This window comes from Cnephaeus nilssonii, assembly GCF_951640355.1.
Source record: "Cnephaeus nilssonii genome assembly, chromosome: 19".
Taxonomy (NCBI): Eukaryota; Metazoa; Chordata; class Mammalia; order Chiroptera; family Vespertilionidae; genus Cnephaeus; species Cnephaeus nilssonii.
The window spans coordinates 10,957,195-10,983,141 of record NC_137090.1 but is presented as its reverse complement, the minus strand read 5'-3'; the positions used below and the strand labels follow the sequence as shown (position 1 = coordinate 10,983,141).

Genomic DNA, 25,947 nt, shown 5'->3' with positions numbered 1-25,947 from the left:
TTAGGGGTTCGAACCGAATGAGAGCTGGAGGTGGGGGTGCATCTCTGCACATCTCGGGGGTCAGAGCCCTGGGCGGCAGGAGCAAGCCCGCAGCCTTGGCACCCCAGGGCATGTGGGCGGGACTTACGCAGAACCTCGCATCCACTCCCACGCGGGTGCCCCCACCCACGTCCCTACCCTTCCCCGCGGCACCCAATCCCACCCACGCGGGCGCTCCCGGAGCCTCCGGGGCAGCCGGGGGGCGGGGCCCGCCCCTTTTAATGTGCGCCGGCGCCGCTGTGATTGGACAGCCGCTTGTGACGTGCGGGGACTGCGGTGGCCCGGCCGCTGCGGCAGCCGCAGAGCCAGCGCGGCTCCAGCTCCGGCGCTCGGGCATTTAAAGGGGACGCGCGGCGGCCCGGGCGGGGGGGATGGAAGGCAGGTGGAGGGGACGGCCCAGACGCACATCATCCACGGCCCCTCCGGACCGGAGGCACTCGTGAGCCGGAGCCCAGAAATCCGAGGGTGGATTAGACACCGCGTCCCCTCCGATCCCCGCAAGCACCCCCGGCTCCATCCTGCGCCCCAATACCTCCGCGAGCCCCTCTCTCCACTCTCTGCGCCTCAAACTCAGCCGGGACGGACTTCTGCCGCCGCCGCTCCGCACGTGAGTCCTGGGTTCCCCGCGGTCGGGGAGGGCTGGGGTCCGAGCGTGGAGTGGGGGCTGTGTATAGAGTTTGAGGGCGCTCCTTCACGCGTGTGTCAGTGGGGGAGTCCCTGGAACAGAGGAATGCGTCCCCCTCTCTCCTGCCCCAGGAACGGGCTGCGATGCCCGGGTGTACCCGCCGTCCCCGACCCGGTCAAAGCGAAAGAATCGGTGCCCCCTCGCTCCCCGCCACCCGCCAGCCCCCTCGGCTCTCTGAGCTGCGCACCCTCCGCCCCGCATTGGAGGGAAAAGCCCGCCAGCTGGGGGGGTGCCAGAGTGCCTGCCTTGCAGCCACCTCTAAAAATATCTCTCCCCCCATTCCACCCGGCAGCTGCCACCTCCCTGCCCAATGAGGATCCCCCCCCCCCTCCCAGCAGGGCAAGCCCAGAGGTGACTCCAGGTCCCCGCTTCTTCACTGGCACCAGGGCCCAGGTCATCGCCTCCAGCTAGTTAGGGCAGGAAGCTCATAAAGGGGGGCTCCAGGGCAATAAGGGAAGCTCTGGCTGCAATTTTAACATATATGATTTTTATTGATTTTTAGAGAGAGGGGGAGAGGGATAGATAGAAACATCAAGGAGAGAGAAACATCATCTGTTGGCTGCCTCCTGCACGCCCCCTACTGGGGAGCCAGCGGACAACCCAGGCATGTGCCCTGCACAGGAATCTAACCAGGGACCTTTTGGTTCATGGGTCCGAGCTCAGCCACTGAGCCACACTAGCCCCGCATCAGGCTGCAGTTTTGTTGCTGTTGTTAATCCTCACCCAGGGATTTTTAGACGGTGGAAGAGAGGGGGAGAGACACACAGAGAGAAAAACATCGACGTGAAAGAGACACGTTGATTGGTTGCCTCCCGCGTGTGCAACCGAGGCACTGTGCCCTTGACCAAAGTCCAACCGGGACCCTTCAGTCCGCAGGCCTGTGCTCCACCCACTGAGCCAAACCGGCTAGGGCCGGACAGTTTTAAATCCGGCAATTCTAAATGCAAGTGGCACCAGAGGCCCCCGAGTTCTGATCCTGGTTCTGATACTGTGTGGCCCCAGATGTTAGCTTGACCTCTTTTGGCCTGTTTTTCCCATTTGCTGCTGGGGGCAGTATCTGGGGGAGGAAAAGAATCCCAACCTAGTGCCTGAATCTGACTTCTAGTGATTGATACGAGGAGACCTGATCTTTTTGTTGTTGTTAATCCGAATCTGACTTCTAGTGATTAATACAAGGAGACCTGATCTTTTTTGTTGTTGTTAATCCTCGCCTGAGGATACTTTTCCATTGTTTTTTGTTAATCCTCGCCTGAGGCTATTTCTTCATTGATTTTTAAGGAGAGTGGAAGAGAGATGGAAAGACTGAGAGAAATATCAGTGTGAGAGGAACACGTCGACTGGTTGCCTCCTGCACAAGCCCCGACCTAGGTGCCAGGGAGGAGCCTGCAACCGAGGTACGTGTCTTTGACCGAAATTGAACCCAGGACCCTTAGGTCCGCAGGCCGAAGCTATCCGCTGAGCCAAACCAGCTAGGGCTCCATTGCTTTTTAATATATTTTTATTGGTTTCAGAGAGGAAGGGAGAGATAGAAACATCAATGATGAGAGAGAACCATTGATCGGCTGCCTCCTGCACCCTTGACGGGAATCGAACCTGGGACCCTTCAGTCTGAAGGCCGAAGACACTCTATCCACTGAGCCAAATAGGCTAGGGCCAGGCCCTGCTTTAGGCACCGCTTTTAGCTGGCACTAGTTATGGACTGACTCCCTGTCACCCCGAAGAAACCTTTCTCTCCTCTCTCTGCTCTAGCCTGCCGGAGAAGCTCGGAGATCCTGTGCTCCTTTTATTTGAGGAACTCTTTTGGACGACACAAAATGATTTGATCATTCAGGACAAAACTGCTCTAGAGGTGAGTAATATGTGGACATTATGGGAACCAGATTCCAGTGGGGCCCAGGGCCCCTCTGACTACTGTGGGACCGGGCTAGGGGTGGGGTGTCACAGTATAGTTTTCTCCGTTTCCAGGGGAAGAAACCCAGGATGCCTGGCTTTCTGCTTTGGGGGCTAAAAGAAACAAGGACAAAAATAATAAATTTTTAACAGATTTCCCTAAATACTATTGTTAGTATATGCAAAAAAGTAACTGTCTTTTGCTATAAGAAACGAGAAGTTTTGAGGATGGTTAGATCAGTAGAATGCTCCACCAAATTAGAAAAAGATAAAGAAACGAAGGCAAAGGAGACCCTTTTCTACGGGATAAAAGGATTAGCCAGGATTCTGGAAGGCTGGGACTCCCTCCAGATAAGGCCTAGGGAGAGCTCCCGCCCTCCAAAACCTGTCAGTTCCTTGTCCCTGTACCTCCCTCCCATCATCTCCTCCACCTTGTCTCCTCTCCCACCCCCTCCCTCTTTTGCCCACTGCCCCATTAGCTTTGACTACCTCTCCCAATTCCTAGATTAAAAGTTCTTAGAGAAAAGGTTGATACCATATCCCTTCTTGACCGAAAGGGTTTCATGCATGGGTGCTCTAAGTGGACAGGGATGGGGTACCCTCCCTCTGACCGGAGCCCTGCTCCTGGGATGTCCCAGTCTCTGTCTTGGGGGGAAATAGCTTCTCCCTGCTATCCTGGGATGGTCTGGGGAGAGTGTCACCTTGACAGTCAGAGGTGTTTCCAGTGTCACCCATTGTCACCACCAGAGGGCAGCAGCCAGCCAGACGTCTGCTCCTTGTCTCCTCTTCCTGGCTACCATGTCTTTCCACTCTGTCCCAGATGCCTCTCTGGCCTCTTATTCAACCCCAGGGTGGAGGGGGCCAGGGGTAGAGAAGGGCACTGGGAGCCGCAGGTGGTGTCCTTTATAGCCATGTCAGTAAAGGCCTGTCCCCGAAGCCACATAGCAAAGTCCAGCAGAAATGTCAATCTGAGTCTCCAGGCCCAGGTCACCTGTGGTGCCAGGGGGGTCTCTGCCCCCCAGCTGTGGTACAATGGGCCTGATCACCTTCCCCTTCCCTTGCGAGGACAGAGGGCAGGCGAGGCTGTGGCCAGGTGCCCATGATCCAGGCTCTGCCCCGTGGGAACAGCATGGCCATGGGCAAGGTATTTAACCTCTCTGAGCCTTTCGCATCTGCTGAATTCATGAAACTGATGAGCAGTGAGAGAATATGAGTGAAGGTGATCTGTAAACTGTGTTGTACTGCACACAGAGGGACAATGATTATACTAGAGAAAAAAAGCACTGGTCTCCGAGTCAGATCTGTTTTTTGGTGTTGTTGATAATCCTCACCTGAGGATATTTTTCCCATTGATTTTTTTTTAGTATGGAAGGGAGGGGGAGAGAGAGAGAGACATAATCCTCTCTCTCGATGCCTCCCACCCTCGCTCTGACCAGGGACGGGGATGGAACCTGCAACCCAGGTGCATGCCCTTGACCGGGAATCGAACCCTCGACCCTTTGGTGTGGGGTACTGATGCTCTAACCACAGAGCAACACCAGCCAGGGCTCAGATCTGGTTTTGAATCTGTCGGCCGTTTACAGTGGTGACCTTTGAGCAAGTCAGTTCCCCTCTCTGGGTCTCCAACGCTACATCTATAGCCTCTCCTGCATCCTAGTGGTTTGCTAAGAGGATGCCTAGCGAGGGCTTTGTGCTCTGTACGCACTCTGCCCGGCTGAGGGGTTGTTTTCACGGAGCTCCTGGGAGTGGTTCCTGGGGCCCAGCCGCTGGGATAAGGGCTGGTGGGAACAAAGCCAGCTGCCTGGGCACCCTCAAACGGACCTTGTGTGCTTGTCAGGAGCTCTGGACGGCGGCGAGAGCCCAGCAGTCCCTACAGGTGGTGCTCGGGGCGGTGCACCAACAATGAGCGGGTGTTTTCCGGTTGCTGGCCTCCGATGCCTGTCTAGGGTAAGTGGGTCCCTCTAGAGGTCTCTTCGGGTAAGGCCTCAGCTTCCATGTTTCCATCATGGGGCGGCCCCTTTTAGGCTTGCCCTCACCTCTACTGGGCCTCTGATCCCTAGAAGCTTCCATCCCAGTTGAGGGGTCCTGATGCTTTACATCCTCAACTCCAAAGATCCTGGACCACTGAGACTCCCGGGTGGGTGTTGCCGAGACCAGTGGGTGGCTCTAGGATGAGGTCAAAAGGACAGTTACATTAGGGAGGCAGATAACCAGGTTCAAATCCCAGCTCTGAAATTAGGAGCCTGGCCTTCTGTTTCACAAGGTATGCCAGGCCATAAACATCACAGAAATCTTGGGGAGTTAGGAAGACACCAGAAAGAGGAGAGGTTTCGTCTGGACTAATTGATGGTGTAGGCTGGGAGTGGGGCAGTGTAGTCCGTCGTGAGCTGTGCATGACCTGCTCACGCTGCCCTTCCATCCAGCGGCTGGCAGGCAGAGGCGGCAGGGACTGGCTGCCGAGGGCTTCTGCCTCCATTTGTCTGCCTTTCTTTGTGCCCTCGCACTTGCCCTGTTGTCTCCATTCTCTCCCATGTCCTCTGTCAACATGACGGACCCAGGGTCTCCACTTCCTGGAGCTCCTCCCCCCCCCCCCCTCTGTCTTCCTGTCCAGTCTGTCTCCACGCTCCCCCATCCTTACTTCCTCCTGGTCCCCCCTTCCCCCACCGCTGCCTCATACCGCCCCCCCCCATGTCCCCACTGCCTTCTTCACCTTTGTAGCCACTGCTGCTCTCTCTCCTCCCTTACCTGCCTCAGGTATGTCGTGGCCTGGCACGGGAGGCGCCTACCTCCCCAAGCCCCATTGCTTCTGCTGCTCGCTTGCTTCGGACTCTGGCACGAACCCCACCCGCTGACACGGTCCTTCCGGGGAATTGGCAAGTGACTAGTGATGAGCTGTCAGCACAGGCCCCTAAAAAACTCCCTGGAAAAGCTGAGTCCCATCCCTGGACCCCTGCCCAGAGCCATCTGGCTGGAAGCAGCTCCCAGAGAGCCTCCCTGGGCCTTGATCCTCTGCCTCGCTGGTTATTCCGAGCTGAAACCCAGCTCCCTGAGGCCTGGCACTCATTGTCCCCGTGCTTTGCACGGTGTCAGCTAGTCTTCCCTGGAGACCAGCTCCTTACTGCCCACCACAGTCCACAGCCGTCGGCCCGGAGGCGACTGTAGGGGCTGTTCCCTTGGTTTCCCTGACGCTTTGTTAGGGAAGAAAGGAGTGGAGTCCCCTCCACCCTCCCTTTATCCACACCAACAACTGGGGTCAGAAGTTTCTAGAAAAGTCTAGTCCAGAAACCCCAAAGGGTGTCCCCCTCTTTCAAGCTGACCCACGTGAAGTCCCAATGGGCCCCGGATGAGAGGAGCAGAAACAGGTGCCAAGGAGGCCGGTCCTCTAGGATAAATCCCAGCGCAGTTAACTTAGAGGTGCCAAGGGGGTGGGCAGGGAGCTGGGGTGGGGGCCGCGGCGTTGGGTGCCCCCCCCAGCTTAACCAGCCTTGGGTCCTCCTCAGGTCTTGGATGTGCCAGCGCCTCTGGCCGCGGCCTGCTAACCAGCCTCTCCCGGGTCGGCGCCCGCCGCGCCCGCTCTCGCTTGCTCCCTCCTCCTCCTCCTGCTGCTCTCCTTCCCCCTGCTCCCAGGACGGCGGGATGGCGGTGCAGGGCGCGCCGCGCTTCCTCCTGACCTTCGATTTCGACGAGACGATCGTGGACGAGAACAGCGACGACTCGATCGTGCGCGCCGCGCCGGGCCAGCGGCTGCCGGAGAGCCTGCGCGCCACCTACCGCGAGGGCTTCTACAACGAGTACATGCAGCGCGTCTTCCAGTACCTGGGCGAGCAGGGCGTGCGGCCGCGGGACCTGCGTGTCGTCTACGAGGCCATCCCCCTGTCCCCGGGCATGGGCGACCTGCTGCAGTTTGTGGCCAAGCAGGGAGCCTGCTTCGAGGTGATTCTCATCTCGGATGCCAACACCTTCGGCGTGGAGAGCGCCCTGCGCGCCGCCGGCCACCTGGGCCTGTTCCGCCGCATCCTCAGCAACCCGTCGGGGCCCGACGCGCGGGGGCTGCTGGCGCTGCGGCCCTTCCACACGCACAGCTGCGCGCGGTGCCCCAGCAACATGTGCAAGCACAAGGTGCTCGGCGACTACCTGCGCGAGCGGGCCCAGGACGGCGTGCACTTCGAGCGCCTCTTCTACGTGGGCGACGGCGCCAATGACTTCTGCCCCATGGGGCTGCTGGCCGGCGGCGACGTGGCCTTCCCGCGCCGCGGCTACCCCATGCACCGCCTCATCCAGGAGGCGCAGAAGGCCGAGCCCAGCTCCTTCCGCGCCACCGTGGTGCCCTGGGAGACCGCCCACGACGTGCGCCTCCATCTGCAGCAGGTGCTGAAGGCGTGCTGAGACGGCTGCCTGCAGGGGGCGCCCCGACGAGGAGTGAGGAAGGGAGATCGGGAAAGACAAATCTAGTTTTTTAACTTCCTTTCCCTTTCGCTTTGGTATGTCGCCCCCGGGGAATTTCTAGAATTCCAGGCCCGTCCATTGGGGTGGCTGAAGGAGGGAGTTCAGAGCCATCCGAACTATCCATGCAGTTAAACAGCAAACAGTTACAGTCTGGAGTGTGACCCAACCCGGGTGATGCGCATTCCCGGGAAGGCAGCAGCGTTTCCTAAAAGCTCGTCCTCTGAACTGGGAGGAAGAGGTAACCTTGCAGGCGGGAGAACGTTAAACGGCTGCCCGTAACTCGCCCTGTCCCGGGCTTAGGTCAAGGAGAAATCCTCCCGCATTGGACTCCCCGCGGAAAGAGAGGAAGCTTTCCGCCGACAGCCCCAGGCCTAGATCTCGTGTCACCTACCGCGATCCCACACACTACATCCCTTTTCTTGCCTCCCTTCCCCGCGCATCCGGCCAGCAACCCCCAAAGGAAGAAAAGCCAGATGGAACAGTCGCCTCCTGGTGGTGGAAAGAGGCAGCACACTGTCCGGCTCTCGGGTCGGAGCAGCCGGGAACCTCGCAGCGGTGCCTCGGTGTCTTCTCACACCCCAGCCTCGTCTATGCAACAAGACCAGGGACAACCAAAGTCACCCCCGTGGGCCGGGCCCTCTGCGGCCCCCTCCTCTCCTATGGAACAGAAAGCCATGATGTTTTAAAGCAGAGCCTGCGAAACCCAAGCCCCTCCTCTTTGGTGTTTTTGAGCTATTAAAGCAGGTGAAGGGGGAGGAGTCGCTGAGATCTCTGGCGCTGCAATCGGAGGGGGGAGGGACAGGGGGAGGGGAAGGTGGTCTCTGCTCTTAGGGGGCCCCACTTATCTGAGGGGTTGATCCCCACTCTTCGCCGAGGGCCCAGCTTGAGGAACCAAGGCTGAATACACAGCAGGCAAAAGGACAGGGTGCGGCCCATCCGCAGGGGGCATCAGGGGGTCCAGTATGGAGGGCATGTAATGAAGGTGGAGGAGATGTGTGACAGACTGTTGCTAGGAGCAGGCAGAGGGGGCTCAATAATTAGGAGCCTTAGAACTGAAATGCCTTTTAGTCCCTTCTCTACGCCCCCCCCCCCCCCCCCCGCAGCCCTCCAGGGCAGTCATCAGGAGTTCATCAGAGTTTTATTCAAAGTTGCCACTTGCAGCTGGAGACCCCACCCTCCATGGGATAGGGTCCTCCGTGTGGACAAGATCACCAGACTCCTTGGTGGAATTCCAGTCCTTTCCAGTCTGCAGCAGGCCTCTGGGCACCTCTAGTCCAGCCTGGCTTGACCTCGGAGCTGGCTTTTGCCTGGGGCTCGAAGTTCACTCGGAGAAGAGCCCCAGGTTGTCTGTCAGCAGCTGGGTGCCACATAGTTGCCCGGGAAGAATCCGCTCCCCTCCGAGGTGACACCCTCACACCAGCCATCGGAGTGGCGGCGGGTGATGCAGATGACGGTGCCCTCCGAGAAGGAGAGCTCGTTGTCCTTCTGGCCGGTGTACGGGTACAGTGTCACCGCTGCGGGGCGGAGGAGAGGGTGCCCTGAGCAGTGCCTCCTGCCCAGCCGAGGCGATACAGGGGCCTGCGTGGTTCTGGGGAGCACGCAGGGGAGCAGGGTGCGAGCAGTGGGGCTAGAGGTGCCTTCTCCCAAGCCCTGGGGACTGAACCCTTTCCCAGCTCAGTGCACAATGCCAGGCCAGCTGCTGTCTTCCCAGCTTGGTTCTGAACAGCTGGGCAAACATTTGCTCAGTTCCCCAGGAAGTAGGGGGTGTGGGGAGGGTTGACAGTAGGCCCAGAATGCGTCTGGGGTAGAATGGGAACCCGGGTGGGGGGGACCTGGTGTCCTTCAGGCCCAGAAAGGTACCTACCTTTCTCCAAGTAGGAAGCAGGGACCCAGCTAGGCTCTTCGGGCCCGAAGCCTGGTGGAGGTGGAGGTGGTAGTTCCAATTCATCTACGTCCAGGATCGGAGGAGGGGGCAGGTCCAGGGGCGGGGGCAGCTCTGGGGCTGGGAGGGAAAGTCTGCAGTGAGGCACAGGGAACCCCCTCCACTCACCCCAGGAAACTGCTGTTCAAGAGCAGGGCACCGGGATCTGCCCATTCTATGAGACCTTCCTCCAGCCCTTGCCCATCCTGGTCCTCCCACAATGCCTCCAGCGCAGAGCAGGTGCTCAGTAAACACTGAGCCTTTGCACAGTGTAGGGTAGTCAGACTGCCGCTTAGCTGGGTAACGTTGGGCAGCTCCCCTAACCTTTCACCCTCAGCCCCATCTGTGAGATGGGGGTGTGAATAGTCTTGTAGGGTCAGATTTAAGTGAGAAAATGGGTGAGAAGCTGCCCTGGTATAAAGCAGGCCCTAAGTTAGTTCACCTCCTCTGCCTCCTCCTTCCTTTCACTGAGGTGGGCCGGGTTAGATCCTAGAGGGGTGGGGAGGGGTACTGGGAGGTGAGACAGGGACCCCACAGTTGAGCTAGGGGGAGAGGGCGGAGTCCCTTACCGGGAGGGGGCAGCAGGCCAACGTCGGAGGCTGGTGGAGGGGGTGGGGCCATGGAGCTGGGAAGAGGAGGGGGCGGGGGTGCTGCCTGCCCCTTGGTCGTGGAGGCCCCACCGACACCTTCAGCACTGCTGGAGATCAGAGGAAGCAGGGTCGTTTAGTTTGGGGGACCCCTTCCCCAACTGGCCCCGCCCCTATGACCCCAGTAGTCATCGTGACAGCTGGCAGGAGGCCCCTCAACTCCCACCACAGCTTGGGCTTGGGCTCACCCAGCCGAGGCCAGGGACGAGGCGGAAGAGGCGGCGGAGAGTTTGCCGTCGGGCACCACGGGGAGCTGCACGGGCTCAGGGATCCTTGGCGCGCGCCTGGGGGGAGGAGGGGGAGGGTGTGGTCAGGTGCGGGGAGGAGGGGGCGGCCGGCGGAGGAGGAAGTTGGGCATGGACGGGAGGGGGGGATGATGTGAGACCGGTTTGGGTCTGGGGAGGCCTCACCCCAGAGTCGCAGAGGTGGGTGTGGCAGGCGCCTTGATGCTCTTTCGAGACAGGGTCCCGGTCCTCGACAGCTGCGTGCTCAGATCCTGCGGGGGGAGGGGGGGGAAACGGGGCTGGGCTGACACTGAGTCTCCCCCCACCCCCACTTCCAGCTCCCTCATCCCACTGGGGAGAGGGGAGAGGGGAGGACAAGGACTGGGAGGAAGAGCGAGGCCCTGCAAGTTCCCACTTCCACTTCCCAGCCCCCTCTCGGCCCACCCCACCCCACCCCACCCCCTCTTGCTCAGGGCCTGGGCGCCCAGTCTGCCGCAGCCCCCACGGAAACCTCAGAGCGCAGACAGTCTGAAGGCCACTTCCTCTGCACCGCCGAGGGGCCCACCTCACCCTCCCACAGCGGCTCAGCGCCCAGACTGGTGGTTCCTAACTCAGAGACCCCAACCTCGGCGTGGGGCTGAGGAAGGTGTGGGGGGAAAGCAGGGGGCCTTCGCGCTTAGAAAAGTCCCACCCGGCAGGCCTGTGGCACTGGCTCTGGGGAGTTCGGGGCAGAGAGGAGCAGACCTCGCAGAGTGGAGTGTACCCATGACAAGGTGCAAGCCCAGGCCGGAGAGCCCCCCTGTGATGATAGGGTTTCCCCCGGAGAGGGTACACAGGGAGTGACTTCACTGGGGTCGAGACACAGGGACTTGAGCTGAATCCTAAAGCATTTAGGTTGGACAGCAGGTGGGGAGGCCTGGCGCCTGCAGGAGAGATTTAGTTCCCCCTTTCTGAGGGCAAGGCATGCTAAGGATATGGGAGGAGGAGCCATTTAGATACAGAGGGGCTTCCATCTAACCTGGAATGTTGGAGTGTGGGGCCAGGAATTGATCGAAGGGGGTAGCGGGGGGGTGTCCTCTCCCCCCTCTCAGTAGATGGGCCAAGAAGAAAATGCCAGAGTCCTGCTCCCCTGTCTTCACCACGGCCCCCTTGAGTGGCTGCATCCCTGCCCCTTCTCGCCCAGCAGTAGCTCTGGGGTGACTTCTCAGTGCCGTGACCTCAAACCTCCAGACAGAGGAAGTTGCTGTTCTCATGTGGCCGGGGAGCCATTCTCATGCACACCCCGACAACCGCCCTTCCTCCTCTCGCCCTTCACACACCGCCAGCACCACGGCTCAAATGTCAGTCTCAGCAGATCATCTGAGTACAGGGTGAAGGCCGGTCATGGAGGGTTTTGCAGGAGGGGGGTTGGCTTCAGGACGTGGGGACAGGAACATGGATGTGGAAGGGAAGGGAGCGGTGAGGCAGAAGAGGGGGGGCAGGTGGTGGAGAAAGAGGAGGGGCCCTGTCTCTACCTTGATCCCATGGCCAATGTCATCCAGGCAACCGAAGTTGAGGGGTTTCCTGAAGTAGGGCGTCAGGGGAGGGAGGCTCTCGGGGGCGATGACTTTCTGGCTGGGGTGCAGCCGCTGGACCGTGGCTAGGGTGCCGATCTCCCTCCGGGCCACCTTCTCCATATGCATGTTCACCATCTGCGTGGCAGGGTTTGAGGTGACAGTGAGGGCAGGGGGAGACTCCACAGCACCTTTCCCCTTAAGGGAGAGCCTTTGGGGTGGGGGTAGGGAAGTGGTGAGGTCCAGAGAAAGAGCGAGCTTTGTCCCCAAGGCCACACAGCATTTGGGAACAGTTGCCCTGGGAGGATGGAGCCACTTTGGAGCAACTTCCTGGTGGAAGAGAATGGGGGTTATTATTAGCTGAGCAGGAACCAGAGGAACAGAGAAGACCGCATCCCGGGGGGTGTCGGGGAGAGACTGGGCTGGCTTGGGAGCAGAGAGGGAGAACGTGGAGGTGGCTGGGAGTTGTGGCAGGGTCCGCTCTCCCTTTTGAGGGACAAATAAGTGAATTGATTTCTCTTGGGATGTTTTGTGGAGAAACCTACAGCACTGAGAGGGTAGGAACTCCCCTCTGCCGGGATGAGAGGAAGACACCCCCACACTGAGCACCGGGGCTGCTGCACAGGCCAGACTGATGTGTAATTGAATCTGTGCATGTGGTTTATGGGGCAATTAACTCCCCAGCCAAGGATCCAGGAAGGAAGGAGGGGGGGGGTGATAGGTGGGCAGGGGACACTAGGGCGGTGGCAGTGCTTCCAGAGCTGAAGATGACCTTGCCAAGCAAGCACTCTGGGTCTAGGACATTTATTAAGTTACTAGAGGCCCGGTGCACGAAATTCGTGCATGGGGGGGGGAGTCCCTCAGCCCGGCCTGCACCCTCTCATAGTCCGGGACCCCTCAGTCCTTACCGCCCACCTGCTCTCTACTCCTTACTGCTCTGCTCACTGCTCCTTAGCGCTGCCGTGGAGGCGGGAGAAGCTCCTGCCACCGCTGCTGCGCTCGCCAGCCATGAGCCCAGCTTCTGGCTGAGCGGCACTCCCCCTGTGGGAGCGCACTGACCACCAGGGGGCAGCTCCTGAGTTGAACGTCTGCCCCTGGTGGTCAGTGCGCATCATAGCGACCGGTCGTTCTGCCAAACCGGTCGCTTAGGCTTTTATTATATAGATTGCCCATGTTTAGATGGAAACAGGGTCCATTTTGCCTCTTTCCTGGACTACGCAGCCACCGTGATTGGCAGAACCTGCTTCCTACCACGCAGGATAGGAGTCAGAGAAGGAAAGAGCTTTGCCTTCAGGGAGTTCCTAGTCTGATGGGGCATCAAGGCCCAGCATTGACACAGACACAAAGATAAGGAGGCTCAAATCGCTTGGGAATTGCCAAGCTTCTGTGACAAAGTCAGACATCCGGATGTGGAAAAAGGCAGCAAAGGAATATTACTGGAGAAAATGCCCTCGTGGGGCTGCAGACTATGGGGAGGATGCAAGAGGCCTCCCCACATTCCTTACCTGGCCCAGTGTGCTTACACGGGCTTCCACCTGTCGCAGAGCGACTGCCTGCAGGTCCAACATGCGCAAGGTGTTCCCGGCCAGGTTGCCCACCTGGTAGGCCACGCTGGCCAGCGCCTGGGTGGTAAAGGCCATGGTCTCCTCCAGTGCCTTCCGCTTGTCTGTGGCCTGAAATACATACAGTCCTCGTCGGAGGCCAGCACCTTCCACTGACTCTTTGCTGGACAGGTGGGATGGGAGAGGGTATAGGGAAGGTGGGGCTTGGATTGGGAAAAGCAACAGCCCTTAGGTGTTTTAAGTGTTTTCCAGAAGAATGATGTTACAGTAGGTGGACTCAGGGGACATCAGAAAAGCAAGTCTGTAGCCCCAGGGAATGGAGGCAAGGGAAGAGAAAGATACCCCTTCTCAAATAGTCAACCTGAATATTAACCCTACCACCTTTTTGAGGACCTCTTGGGAGGTGGGGGTAAAGGGTAAATAGTAGAAAAAGAGAGGGAAAGGCAATACTGATTAGAGGAGATCTCAAACTTAAAACCCACCTGACCTTCTGGGAGTGAGGCTGGTGAGTCTGTGCCTTTAAAAGCTCCCCAGGGGACTCTTGTGCTCTTCTGCAGCTGGGTATTTGGGGGACACTGGTTTGGTCCATTTTATAGATAAGGAGATTGAGGCCCAAAGATAGTTACTTCATTCATTCCTTCCTTCCACTAGTTTCCAGTGCACGGAGGATGAAATGCAAACTACTAACTATGGCCTATATAGGACCGCCCCAAGGCCGGGTCCTATTTTCTCTTCACCCTCATTCCCTACCACTCCCTCTCTCCCTTACTCCCCTCCAGCCACATTGGCCATGGGTTTCTGCTCCTGATCAAGCTAAGATTGTTCCTACCTCAGGGTCTTTGAGTTGAACTTATTTCTAGAAACCTTCTTATTGTTAATTCTCAGCTCCTCAGAGACACCTTCCCTCACCACCCTATTTTCCCCAGCCCACTTCTGTTTCAACGAACATATTTACCCTGTTCTCTTTTCTTCAAAGCACTTAGCACTATCAGCAATTATTTATCTATTTACTTTATATCTGCTACACAGATGCACACACACACACACACACACACACACTAAAATGTAAGCACAGTGAGGGCAAGGAGCTTTTCTGTTTTATTCTCTATCCCGTCTTGGTATAGTGTCCCCAAAACAGACGATAGAAAATATGCATTTCTGAATTAATTAATGGATTTAATGTAAACCCAAATACTTGCTGGGCATCTTCCCACTGTATTCCAGGCACTGTGCCAGGGGCTGAGCAGGGTCACACTGCCAGTCAGTGGTGAAGGGCTGGGCAGGGAGTGGCTTGAGACAGAAGAGGGATTTTTTTCAGTTCCAGATCCCACTGCGGTGATTGGGACAAAACTTCTCTGGTCATTTGGTTCCCCAGTCAGCTTCCTCATCTCTGGTGGGTCATGGAGTTGCTGCATTCTAGCCTGTACCTTTGTGGGGATGGGGAGGTAAGTCCAGGGCAGACAAGGCTGCACCGTGGGGTCTCAGCACTCATGTGGAGAACACACCTGGAACCTATCAGAGCTGGGTGCTCAGAGAGATCTGGGTGCCTCCAATGTAGCTTGAGTTAGGCTGGAGCCAAAGGGCAGACCCAGAATCTTCTGAGCTGCCTGCCCCTCCTGTGTAACTCCTCTCAGGAGTCCCTCCCTGCCTTTCTGTTCCAACACTAGCTAGGAGATGCTCATTTGCATGTAATTTACATCTCATTAGCATATACAACCAAAAACAATCAAGGACTTTTTAAATCCTTAACTGAAAATAAGTTTGTTTGTTTTTAGAGAGAGAGAAAGAGAGAGAGAGAGAGAGAGAGAGAGAGAGAGAAATCTGCAACCAGGTATGTTGCTACCTTTCGGTATATAGGACGACGCTTCAACCACACCGGCCAGGCTAACCCAGGATGTTAAAACCAGAAAGAATAACAGGTCTTGTTCTAGTTCAAGACCTCCCTTTAATAGGTGAGGAAATGAAGGCCCAGAGGGGTCAGGAACTACTCCTTTGGTCTCCACCCAAATTTGTTAGCTCAACTCTCCTGTTCTGCTCCCTCCCTGGACTGGCATGTGGAATTTATCACTGGATTTTTTTCTATCATCCTAAATAGAAAAAAATGTCTGCTGGTCCCAGCTCTGGCAGGCTAGAGCCTGGATGCCTGCTAACCCCTGGGTCTTAGACCAAAGTCAGGTCTGGAGGTCAAGGGTTTGGGACCTATCTTCATGACTGACTGCTTATTTCTCATGCAAATTACCCTGTCTGTAAACTCCCTGGACCCTGACAGAGAACTCTGCAGTTGACCCCACTCCCCAAGGGGTTTCCTGACACCTGCTTGTGGTGGGGTGAGGGCTGGGGGAGGACAGAGGGTTAAAAAGCAGTTCTAAGAAGTCATCCAGACCCGTCGCGGGCATTGGCTCTTCAGACAAAAATCCTCAGAGGCCAGAGAAGGGCATTGGTTCTGTGGTCTCATGGTTAGGGTTCTGCCTGAAGGAGGCAGGAGTCCAGGAATGCCGACCTGGGTCAGAGCTTCCTATCCCCGGAGTGTTTTGCATGGGCTGCTCCACCTCTCTAGACTTTTGTTATCTACTTGTGTCTCTCATCCTTCTGATGAATAAGATGATGACGAAGATGAAGATGATGGTGATAATAATAATAACAGCTGCCACGTATCCTGGCCTGTTTAAGGGGCAGGCACTGGACTAAATGCTCCATACATTATCACATCGTGTTGAATTAAGGGGAAAGTGCTTTGCCGTGTGCAGAACTGATGGAAGGAATGGGAAGGAATACTCCCCTCCTGGTCATCAGGAGGAGCGCGCCTGCAGGGCTAGGGGAACGGAGCTGGTTTACAGGCCAGTCAACACCTACGCAGTCAGAAATGACACCTGGAGTCAGAGTTACGGGTTTGAATCCAGGTTCTGCCCCCATCTTGAAGACCTAGGGAAAGTGAGTTAGCCTTTCTGGGCCTCGGCCTCTGGTTGTGAAGTGGGAGTGGTTCTCCCCTCACAGGACTGGGGTGAGGACTAAAGGAAGCAACCCACTTGCCCAAAGTAAAGGGGCCGAGGGCTTTAACTAGTATTACCATTGACTCTCTCTCTTTTTAAAAATATGTCTTATTGATTTTTAGAAAGAGGAAGGGAAAGGGATAGGGAGATAGAAACATTGATGAGAAACATCATCAGTCGGCTGCCTCTTGCACATCCATCCCTCACTGGGGATCGAGCCTGAAACCCAGGCATGTGCCCTGACCAGAAATCCAACCAGTGACCTCTTGGCTCATGGGTTGATGCTCAACCATTTAGCCACACTGGCCAGGCTCACTGACTCTCTCTTTCCCATAAGCACTTGCTCCTTTTATTATTATTATTTTTCAATGCTCTTATTAATCTGGGAGCCCCTGGGCCTCCTCTCACAGTTTGTTCAGAACAGGTTAGGCCCTAACCGGTTTGGCTCAGTGGATAGTGCGTCGGCCTTCAGACTCAAGGGTCCCAAGTTCAATTCCAGTCAAGGGCATGTACCTTGGTTGCGAGCACATCCCCAGTAGGAGGTGTGCAAGAGGCAGCTGATCGATGTTTCTCTCTCATCGATGTTTCTAACTCTCTCTCCCTCTCCCTTCCTCTCTGTAAGAAATCAATAAAATATATTAAAATAAAAAAAGAACAGGTTAGAAAAAGGAAGTTTTGCTGAAGGGATAAGAGGATTAGTCTGCAGCCCTTAAGGGAGCAGAGGAAACTGAGGACAGAGAGTGCAGATAAATCATCTTAAAGTCATACAGCACGTCAGGGAGGCGGGAAGGTGGGGAGCTCGGCTTCAGAATCAGGAGGCCTGGGCTCTACTGTTTCCAAGTTGTGTGACCTTAAGCAGGCCCCCTTGCCTCCCTGCACGGCTGCCTCACAGGTGGTCACCAGGACTCATGAAATAGCAGAGGTGCTCAGTCAGTAAGTCTTTCTCCTTCCTCTTCCCCTGACCCAGGAGTCCACAGGCTCAGACCATCTGCTTTATCCTGGGACCACCACACAGTCTAGAAAGCTGCTCGAATATGCCACTGTATCCTCATCTTTGGCTGGTAGGCTGCTCCCTACAGTCACGTGTTCATCCCCTGGCCTGTGTCAGACCCCTCTCTTGAACCCGACCTCGTCTCTCTGCTCTCCCACTCTCCCTGGTCCATCTCAAGTCCACTACAACGCTTGGGAAGTCCTTCGGAAGTCTCACCTAGAGCCAGCCTGGCAAGGACACGATGGCGCCAACGTGTGTGAGGACGAGCCTTGGGGCCTGTGGATGTGAGTGAGAGGCTGGGAGGGAGATGAACCCAGGGTGAGGCTGAGAATGACGGGGTAGTGCGCCCGGACATCTGAGGCTTTGGGAGAGAAAAGGGGCACAGTGGGGGCTTGGGTAGCAGAGGGCCAGGGTTAAAGTTTGGGGGACTGGGTTGAAGCTGAGGCCTGGAGCGGGAGGACTTCTCAGCCAAAGCCCAGGACAAGCACCTGTCAGGATGGTGCCCATGGCCTTGCCCTGGGGATGGCCTTGCCTAGGGCCCCTCTAGGGACTGGGGGGTCGGGCCGGGCCCGCTCTGCCTACCTGTGCGTAGTTATCTTCGCAGTAATCGGCCACACGCAGCAGGGCGCTGTGGTTGCCCCGCAGAGCCTCCCGGCCCGTGGGGATCTCGAACTCCTGCAGCTGCTGCAGCTCTGCCATGGCCCCCCGCTCTGCCTGCGCCCCACGGAGCGACCGGTTTGGTGCCTCACCCTTCCCTTGATTGGTCGCTCTGCCTCCCCGCTCTCTCACCGCTTTTGGTTTCCTCTTCGTGAGAGACCGAAACCTGCTTGCAAAGGGCAGGCATGCTCATTCCGGGACAAGAGGAAGTCGGTGCCTGCTCCCTGGGCCTGCGCCTTTCTGTCCGCTGCCCAGAGGAAGGGGACAGCCGATGGTCCCTTTGGGGGCCCAGCCTCCCACCCTCTCCCAGCAGAGGAAGTCAAGGTCGGGGCGTCTGTGATTGCTCCCTGGGCCTGGAGAGGAAACTGTTGCGGGGGAGGGGGGGTTGGTTGGGGAGGAAGGGGGTGGCCTGCTGGGGGGCGGGGGGGCGTGGAGACAGATTTTCCACTCAGGGATGGGGAGGAAAGGGCAGAGGGCGGGGGCTTCCTTGGGAAGCCCAGGGATGAGTCACCGAGGGACAGCGGAGTGGAGGGCGGAGAGGATATGGAGACCAGTCGTGCGGGTGGGGGCGGGGGGGGGGGGCTGTAGGGTGGCGGAGCAGCAACAATGGAAGACGGACAATGCAACAGTAGGAAGAGTCAGACGGGGCAGCAGGAAGATACAGCCCGAGTCCCCTGTGAAGTGTTGTCCAGCCTCTGCAGGGCTCCATGCGGTGACGATGGGGTGCACATGCTCGATGGAGGCAGGATGAGGTGCAATGGACCACGTGTAGGGTGCCGGACTCAGGTTAGACAACAGGGAGGACTTGGCTTTGAGAAGCACCAGGTTCACGTTCCTGATGAACTGCTCGGGTTTAGGAAGCGGCGGCGGCTAGAGCGCTGAGCTGACCTCCGAGGTGGGTGCTCCATTTCCTGCGTTAACAGGGAGTTGGCGAGATGACCTCCAGGGTACTGTCGTGGTCTCACATTCTTAGAAATCCTGGAGCAGGGAAAGCGAGGATGGATCCCGAGCCTCCTCCCGGCCCCTCTGAGCACCCAGCCTGTCACCCTAGAGGCAGGAGAAAAAGATCGCTCACTGACCATGTTGTCCCCTAACATCTGCTCCTCCGGAGGGTCCCCTTGTCATTGGACAGGCATCGGCCTGAGCAGGAGCTCAGTGTCTGTCACCTTGGGTGGTCCTGGGAGGAGACCAAGAGAAAGATCAGGATACATGCCCTCTGCCCTCTGCCCTCTGCCCTCTGCCCTCTGCCCTGTGCTGAGGGAGACCCACACCCAGGCTCAGGGAGGCATGGAGGCAAAGAGGCCTGGAAATGGGTGTTGGAGGTGGCCAAGGCCCCTAGCGCTAGTTGACACAGCATCCTGTGTGAATACGTTACTGAATGAGTGGATGGTGAGTGAGCTGGGAGAAGCTTATAAAGTGAAGTTGTGGGGCTCCAAGCAGGGACACAAAGGCTTCGTGGGTGAGGGAAGTCAGAGCTGCTCTGGGACTTGCCTCATTGGGAAGAATCGCCTGAGTGCAGTCTCAGAGGGAGGGGAGCGGAGGGGAGGGCTTGGGAGAGAAGGTGGGGGAGGGGAGCATGTAGGGCTGGAGGGTGAGGACTGGGGAAACAGGCTCTACGCCAAGGGGGCCCCTAGAGGGGTGGGGCTTATGCAGGGGGCAGGGAGTCTGCCCTGGTGGCACTGAGAGCTTGGCGGCTCAGGCCAATGGACGGGCTTAGAACCCTGAGCCTAAGAGCAGCTTAGGCATCAGCGACTCGGGCTTCCAGACCATCTGCTTTATCCAAAGACTTTCCGCCGATGAGAGGCGGGCGGCTCAGACACCATCTTGTCTGGGTTGGGCACAAGTGGCTTGAAGTGCACGCTCTTCCTTGGCAGGTGAGAGGGGCTGAGGCTGTAGTGGGCTGGGATCTGGTCTTAGAATTACTGAAGGGAGGCACCTGACAGGCCTTTCTGATAACTGTGTAACGATGATGTTGGTGGTGATGATAACAGTGATAAATGTATTGTGTTCCTTATGTGCCAGGCAATGTATTAAAATATTTTAAATGCATTAGTTTTTAGTACTCGCAATACTCGTATAAGGTAGGTACTATTATTAGGCCCACTTTGCAGATGGGGAAACTAAGACTCAGGAAGGTTGAGTGACTTGCCTAAGGCCTCACCGCTTGGAAGCAGCAGAGCTGGGATCAGAGCTGGAGTCTAACAGGCTCCAGAGCCCTTCTCCTAACCACTGGGGTTCCCTCTCCCCTGACAGCACCTGGAGTTTCCTTAAAACTTCTACCTGTGTAGTATGTGCAACAATACTTTGCTCCCCAAATCTCCCTCACAGAGACTCTTTTTTTTTTTAGTTGATTTCAGAGAGGAAGGGAAAGGGAGAGAGAGAGAAACATCAATGATGAGAGAGAATTATTGATTGGCTGCCCCCTGCACGCCCCACACTGGGGATCGAGCCCACAACCCAGGCATGTGCCCTTGACTGGAATCGAACCTGGGACCCTTCAGTCTGCAGGCCGAAGCTCTGTCCACTGAGCCAAACCAGCCAGGGCAGGAAGAAACTCTTTTCTCTCCCTTCCCCATGCTCTGACTCCTGTTTCCTCCATAGACAGGTCCTTACCTGAGGATAAAGAGTGCCTCCCCCACCAGACTGGGATCATCCTCTCCTCCTGAGCCTAGACTCGTGCTAGAGGTGGGGTGGGGAGGATGCAGTGAAGAAATGGTGAGCAATGAGGGGCCTGAACTGAGGGACATGGCAGGGAAGAGGATAGACGTTGAGGTGTAGAGAGTACAGAGGAGGGAGCTGGGGGAGCCCAGGGGATTTGCAATTCTGGCTGCAAAATCCTTTCCAGGACCAGGTCTGTCCAGGGCAGGATGGCCCAGGAGCTCAGCGAGGAGGAGCTATTGAGGGTGGAGGTGGAGCGGCTGAAGAAGGAAGTGAAGAACCCGAGAGCTCCGGTGAGTCTCCTCCTCCCTTCCCTGCTCCCTCTTCTCCATCCCTCCCTAGTTCTCACGGAGCTGGAACCCGAAGGAGGAAGTGATGGACAGTGGGGTGGTGGGACCTCTCCAGGGCAGGGGAAGGAGCAGGAGGTGCCTCTGGGATGGGGTAAGGAGGCTGGGGTTTGACCCCAGGGAGATGCACAGGACAGACCCTCCGCGCCTGCCCAGCCCTGGCTCTGGGCCAGCATCCCTTGCAGGCAAGTCAGGCTTTGTGGTTCTGGACAAGGAACTGCCACCCCCCTCACACCTGCCTGTCCCTTTCATCGTTCTTCTCTCTGGCCTCTCTCTCTACCCCGTCCAGAGCCTATTTTGGGGGAACTGACCGAGTCATGGATCCTGAGCAATAAACAAGGTTGGAACCTTGCTTTGCTTTCTCACAGATCTCCAAGACAGGAAAGGAAATCAAAGATTATGTGGAGGCCCAAGCAGGAAACGACCCTCTCCTCACAGGCGTCTCTGAGGACAAAAACCCCTGCAAGGAGAAAGGCACGTGTGTGATAAACTGATGCTACCAGAGTCCCTCGCCCTGACCTGTCCCTCCTCAGCCCCGCTCCTCCCCCAGAACCTACTGTCCTGGGACGCCCCGACAGTCAGTGAATTTCCACCTTCTCTCAGTCACAGAACGAGGAAAGAGACAGACCTGGCTTCCGGGGGGGGGTGGGGGGGGGTCCGGGCGCTTTGCCCTCTGTGGGTGACTGGTCAGGGACCACATACTGCAGGCGCCATCTTCTGGAAGATGCTGCTCTTGGGGGCACTTCCTTCAAGGGAACTGTTGTTGGGGAGGCCGAGAGGTTCTACCCTGAGCTACTGGGGATGGAACAGAAGGAAATGTGGAGGGGGTTTCGGAGAGGATGGAGCTAGGAGGGGAGGGAGGGACAGGAGGGGTGGTGGCGAGCTCATAGTGTTTTACTAAATGTGAGTTAAGTACCATTAGTGAGTTATGAAATCAATTTAGTAGATTGAAATCAACTTTTAAAAAGGAAAAAAAATATGAGTGTACATGTAGCAAAGGTGAATACTGTTTCTTAAACTTTTTTTTAAAATATATTTTATTGATTTTTTTACAGAGAGGAAGGGAGAGGGATAGAGAGCTAGAAACATCGATGAGAGAGAAACATCGATCAGCTGCCTCCTGCACACCCCCTAATGGGGTGTGCCCGCAACCAAGGCACGTGCCCTTGACCGGAATCGAACCTGGGACCCTTCAGTCCGCAGGCCGACGCTCTATCCACTGAGCCAAACCGGTTTCGGCTTAAACTTTTTTAAAGTATATATTTTTTATTGATTACAGAGAGGAAGGGAGAGGGAGAGAGAGAGAGAGAGAAACATCAATGATGAGAGAGAATCGTTGATTGGCTGCCTCCTGCATGCCCACCACTGGGGATCGAGCCCACAACCCAGGCATGTGCCCTGACCAGGAATCGAACCGTGACCTTCTGGTTCATAGGTTCATGCTCAACCACTGAGCCACGCCGGTCAGTTTATTTCTTAAACTTCTGTTTCAGTTTTGTGTATGTGTGTACTGGATTGTGATGTAAACAGATATCTTACCAAGGATCTTGGTAGAAAGAAATAAACAAACAAACAAAACAAACAAACGGTGAAAGCCACTGGATAAATGATGTGAAAGGTCTTGAGTGGGCGTGAGTCAAATCCTGAGAACATGTGAGGACTCACAGCAGAATCAAATCTCAGAGCGGAGGGCAAGGCCACCTCTGTGGAGCCCCCAGCTTCCATTTCAGTGCAGAAATCTTCCTACACCCCCAAGTGGCAAAGACCTTGGAGACCCCCCAGCAGACTTCCAGGCATCAGAAGCTCAGAATTTCTCAAGCCTGTTCTGTTGATGGACAGCTCAAATCGTTAGAAAGTTCTTCCTATTTGTCTCTCTGACATCCACCCACGAGTTCTCCTCTGCCTCTGTGGCAGCCCTCCAAGTGTGTTTTCTTCCCCATGTAAACATGTGTTCTTCTCTCAAGAATCTGAGCTTCCTTAGCCTCCACTATTTTGGTTGTCTTTCTAGCAGTTACCAATACTGAGCCGACTGTGGATCGGACGCAGAGAAAAGGACTTTGCGATGACTATTTTACTGATCCTTGCAACACTGCTATTCAAAAGGCGCCATAATTGTCCTTTTACAGATAAGGCTCAGAATTTTTATTTTTAATTTTCTCTAGCCTTATTGAGATATAATTGACAGATGGCTGTATAAATGATAATGATTACCATGACAAGTTTAGTTAACACATCCATCACCTCGCATGGAAAAATGTTACAACTTCTGAACATTTAACTTTGGTACCCAACTGCACCCAGAAGTTAGTGGCAGGATGAAATTTATCAGTGTCTCTGTGTGATGCCTGGAATGGAGCCTGATCCTCCAAATGCATCAGGCTGGCTCAGAGTGAAGGATCTTTATCCTGGGTCCCTCTCTGTGGCTTACCTTCTTCTTTTTTTTTTTTTTTTTTAACCCATTTTACTTATTTAGTTAGTTAATCCTCACAGGAGGTTATTTTTCCATTTATTTTTTAGAGAGAGTGGAAGGGAGGAGGAGAGACAGAGAAACATCGATGTGGGAGAAACACATGGATTGGTTGCCTCCTGTACTTGCCCTGACCAGGGCCTGGGATTGAGCCTGCAACCGAGGTACGTGCCCTTGAACGAAATCGAACCCACGACCCTTCAGTCTGTGGGCCAACACTGTATCCATTGAGCCAAATCGGCTAGGGCCTGTGGCTTACCTTTTCACTTTCTTATTGGGGTCTTTGATAAGAAGAACATATAATATTATATTACTAGAGGCCTGGTGCATGAATTTGTGCATGGGTGGGGTCCCTCGGCCTGGCCTGCGATTGGGGCCATGGGGGCTGGCCTGGGAGAGGGTCCGTGGGAGGTTGGCTGTGGGAGAGCACTGACCACCAGGGGGAAGCTCCTGCATTGAGTGTCTGCCCCCTGGTGGTCAGTGCACATCATAGCGACCAGTCGTAATGGCTGCTTAGGCTTTATATAGAGAGATGATGACATATATCGAAATTTTAGAATCTTCTGTCTTAAGATTTTCCCTACTCTGACGTCATGAAAATATTCTCCTATATTGTTTTCCAAAAGCTTTATTGCTTTTCCTTTCAAAGGTCTACAGTTCACACGGAAGGTATTGCCCTGCTTAGTGTACGTTGGGAGGAATTTGATTTCATATTTTTCCATATGACACCCATGGTCCCAGAATAATGCATTGAAAAGTCAGTCCTTTTCCCCACTTCCCTATTGTGCCACCTTTGTCATATGTCACTTGTCCAAGAATGTGCGGGGCTGCAGCTGAGCTCTCTCTTCTATTCCATTGGTATGTTTGCACCAGTAACCTTGCACCAGTTTCACACTGTCTCAATCCCTATAGTTTATAGTTGACAATAAGCTTTAATATCTGATAGAGCACGTTCTCCCACCTTATGCCTATGTACTTTTGAGGCTGGGATGGCTCATACACACAAATCCATTTGAATCTTTAAGGAGTGAGTGGGATGGGATGGGGTGGGGTGCAGAGAGGTAGCTCATGGGAGCGGTTCAGAGCAGTGCCAGGATCCTCTCTGTTACCATGGCATTTTCCCAAGGGGCGGGAATGAATAACCACAGCGCCAATCACCCTGTAGGGAGATCACAAATGCGTCATCGGGCCCTCGTCACTTATCCTAGAGGGACAGACAGCTCTCAAAAGCCAGACAGATACCAATCCAAAGAAAACAACACTACACGCACGTCTTTCCCCTGCCGGCCCAGAGGTGCGCCTTTTCCTGCAAAACACCTGGGCCTGATCAGCACCAAAAACCTGGATCCAGGACAGACTCCTCAATAGATTTTGCTCAATCCTGTTGGTAAACCCTGTAGAGATCCCTCCCCTCCCCTCGGGAGAAATCATGCACGGATAAGATGAGAAACAGACAGCAGAGATGTTCTGACCCGCTGAGACAGACTGAAGAACGGGTACGCTTAACGAAGGAGGTGTGTGTGTGTGTGTGTGTGTGTGTGTGTGTGTGTGTGTGTGTTTCCTGATTGTAACAGAGTGTGTGGTGTAGGAAATATAGTCAACAATATTGTAATAACTGTGTACGGTGCCAGTTGGGTACTAGAAATACCGGGAGGAAGGGACACTTGTAACGTATATGGTTGTCTAAACACTATGCTCTCCACCTGAAACTAATACAAAATAAAATGGAATGTAAACTGTAATTGAAAAAAAAATTTTTTTTAAAGAATCTAAAGGAAAACGACAGAAAACCTCACTGCCTGAATATCTGACAACCAAAACTGACACACACACACGTCAGTATCGGACCGATTCACAGCCGGACTGACCGCCAAACCCGCCCCTCCTCCCCAGCCCGGCCTTCCTCCCCGCGCCCCTCGGCTCGGCGGGGCCAGTGCGCCCGGCGGGACCCGAGGGCCCCGGGTTATACAACCGAAATGCATCGCACTCTGCACACTGGCCAATAGGAAGAAGGATTCCCCGCAGCTTTGCGGGGAGGGGGGTCTCCCAGTCCCAAACTGCCGCTGTGGGCCACCCGAAGCAGGATCCCCGGTCGGTCAGGCCGCTCCGGCCGTCCCCTCCCGGGTAAAGGAACCGGGTGCCGGTCTCCCAGGGACAGACGCTGGCTTTTCCGCCCCGACTCTTACGCATGCGCACTGGGACCCGTAGGCAAGCTCAGAAAAAGAAAACATCTTGCGAGAAGGGGAGGGACCCTAAACTGAGGCCGGGCAGGTCACTGGGAGCACGGCGCAGCCCGAGGTGGCCGTGGCCGCCAGCAGCCCCCCAAAACAGGGGTTGGGGAACCAAAAGATCCCGAGAGGTCCCACCGAGATTTGAACTCGGATCGCTGGATTCAAAGTCCAGAGTGCTAACCATTACACCATGGGACCCGCTGGCTGCTCTAGGCGGCCATGAGTCTTCTCAAACCATATAATTGGGGGCCGACTAGTCTCCCCAGAACAGCGATTAATGTCGGGTTCACCTGGCCGTGGGCGCTGGGCCCGAGGGTCACAGGGGCGAGCGGGAGCGAAGCAGCGGGGGCTTTGGAGTCCCCGCCGTTCCCGGTCCCCGGGGTGTCCTGTCTAGCCGCCACGCCTCCTGCTGTCTTTGGGGTCCTGGCCGGCGTCCGGGGAAGCCGGGAGGGCGGGGAGCCGGCGGGGGCGCTCCCGGGGCGAGGGGGTGGGGGGGCTGGATGCGGGGCGGGGCTGGAGGCCGGGCAGGCGGCTCCTGCTCCCAGCTCCCCAGCAGGAAGCTCCGCGCCCGCCTCCCGGGCTTCCTCCTCGTTTGCTTTATTTATCTGTTTACACACGTGCGTCTGGAAGGGACGGTTT

General features: G+C 56.1%; 3 protein-coding genes and 1 long non-coding RNA gene across 7 annotated transcripts; 2 read left to right on the top strand and 2 right to left on the bottom strand.

Moving 5' to 3' along the window:
- Positions 1 to 320: 320 nt before the first annotated feature.
- PHOSPHO1 (phosphoethanolamine/phosphocholine phosphatase 1) lies at positions 321 to 7,683 on the top strand. 3 transcript variants are annotated; one of them, XM_079797759.1, is made up of 4 exons: positions 321 to 646; positions 2,474 to 2,573; positions 4,452 to 4,561; positions 6,242 to 7,683. In XM_079797759.1, exons 3-4 carry the CDS (start codon positions 4,517 to 4,519, stop codon positions 6,998 to 7,000), a joined length of 804 nt encoding a protein of 267 aa, XP_079653885.1. In that variant the 5' UTR covers positions 321 to 646; positions 2,474 to 2,573; positions 4,452 to 4,516; the 3' UTR covers positions 7,001 to 7,683. The 3 variants fall into 3 exon arrangements, with proteins under 3 accessions (XP_079653885.1, XP_079653884.1, XP_079653886.1); XM_079797758.1 differs by having other exon boundaries at positions 6,115 to 7,683; XM_079797760.1 differs by lacking the exon at positions 321 to 646 and adding an exon at positions 1,456 to 2,118.
- Positions 7,684 to 8,171: 488 nt separating this feature from the next.
- On the bottom strand, positions 8,172 to 17,947 carry ABI3 (ABI family member 3). 2 transcript variants are annotated; one of them, XM_079796790.1, is made up of 8 exons: positions 17,531 to 17,947; positions 12,911 to 13,078; positions 11,367 to 11,543; positions 10,039 to 10,124; positions 9,817 to 9,912; positions 9,551 to 9,678; positions 8,925 to 9,062; positions 8,172 to 8,574 (listed from the first exon to the last, which is right to left on the bottom strand). In XM_079796790.1, exons 1-8 carry the CDS (start codon positions 17,645 to 17,647, stop codon positions 8,411 to 8,413), a joined length of 1,074 nt encoding a protein of 357 aa, XP_079652916.1. In that variant the 5' UTR covers positions 17,648 to 17,947; the 3' UTR covers positions 8,172 to 8,410. The 2 variants fall into 2 exon arrangements, with proteins under 2 accessions (XP_079652916.1, XP_079652915.1); XM_079796789.1 differs by having other exon boundaries at positions 9,551 to 9,675; positions 17,531 to 17,662.
- A 279-nt stretch (positions 17,948 to 18,226) lies between these two features.
- LOC307114409 lies at positions 18,227 to 25,700 on the bottom strand. Its single transcript, XR_013815008.1, has 3 exons — positions 25,599 to 25,700; positions 18,685 to 18,782; positions 18,227 to 18,583 (listed from the first exon to the last, which is right to left on the bottom strand). It is a non-coding gene; the product is annotated as an uncharacterized lncRNA (long non-coding RNA).
- Positions 20,472 to 21,177, top strand: GNGT2 (G protein subunit gamma transducin 2). The gene is made up of 2 exons (XM_079796791.1): positions 20,472 to 20,556; positions 20,979 to 21,177. Exons 1-2 carry the CDS (start codon positions 20,473 to 20,475, stop codon positions 21,102 to 21,104), a joined length of 210 nt encoding a protein of 69 aa, XP_079652917.1. The 5' UTR covers position 20,472; the 3' UTR covers positions 21,105 to 21,177.
- Positions 25,701 to 25,947: the final 247 nt, after the last annotated feature.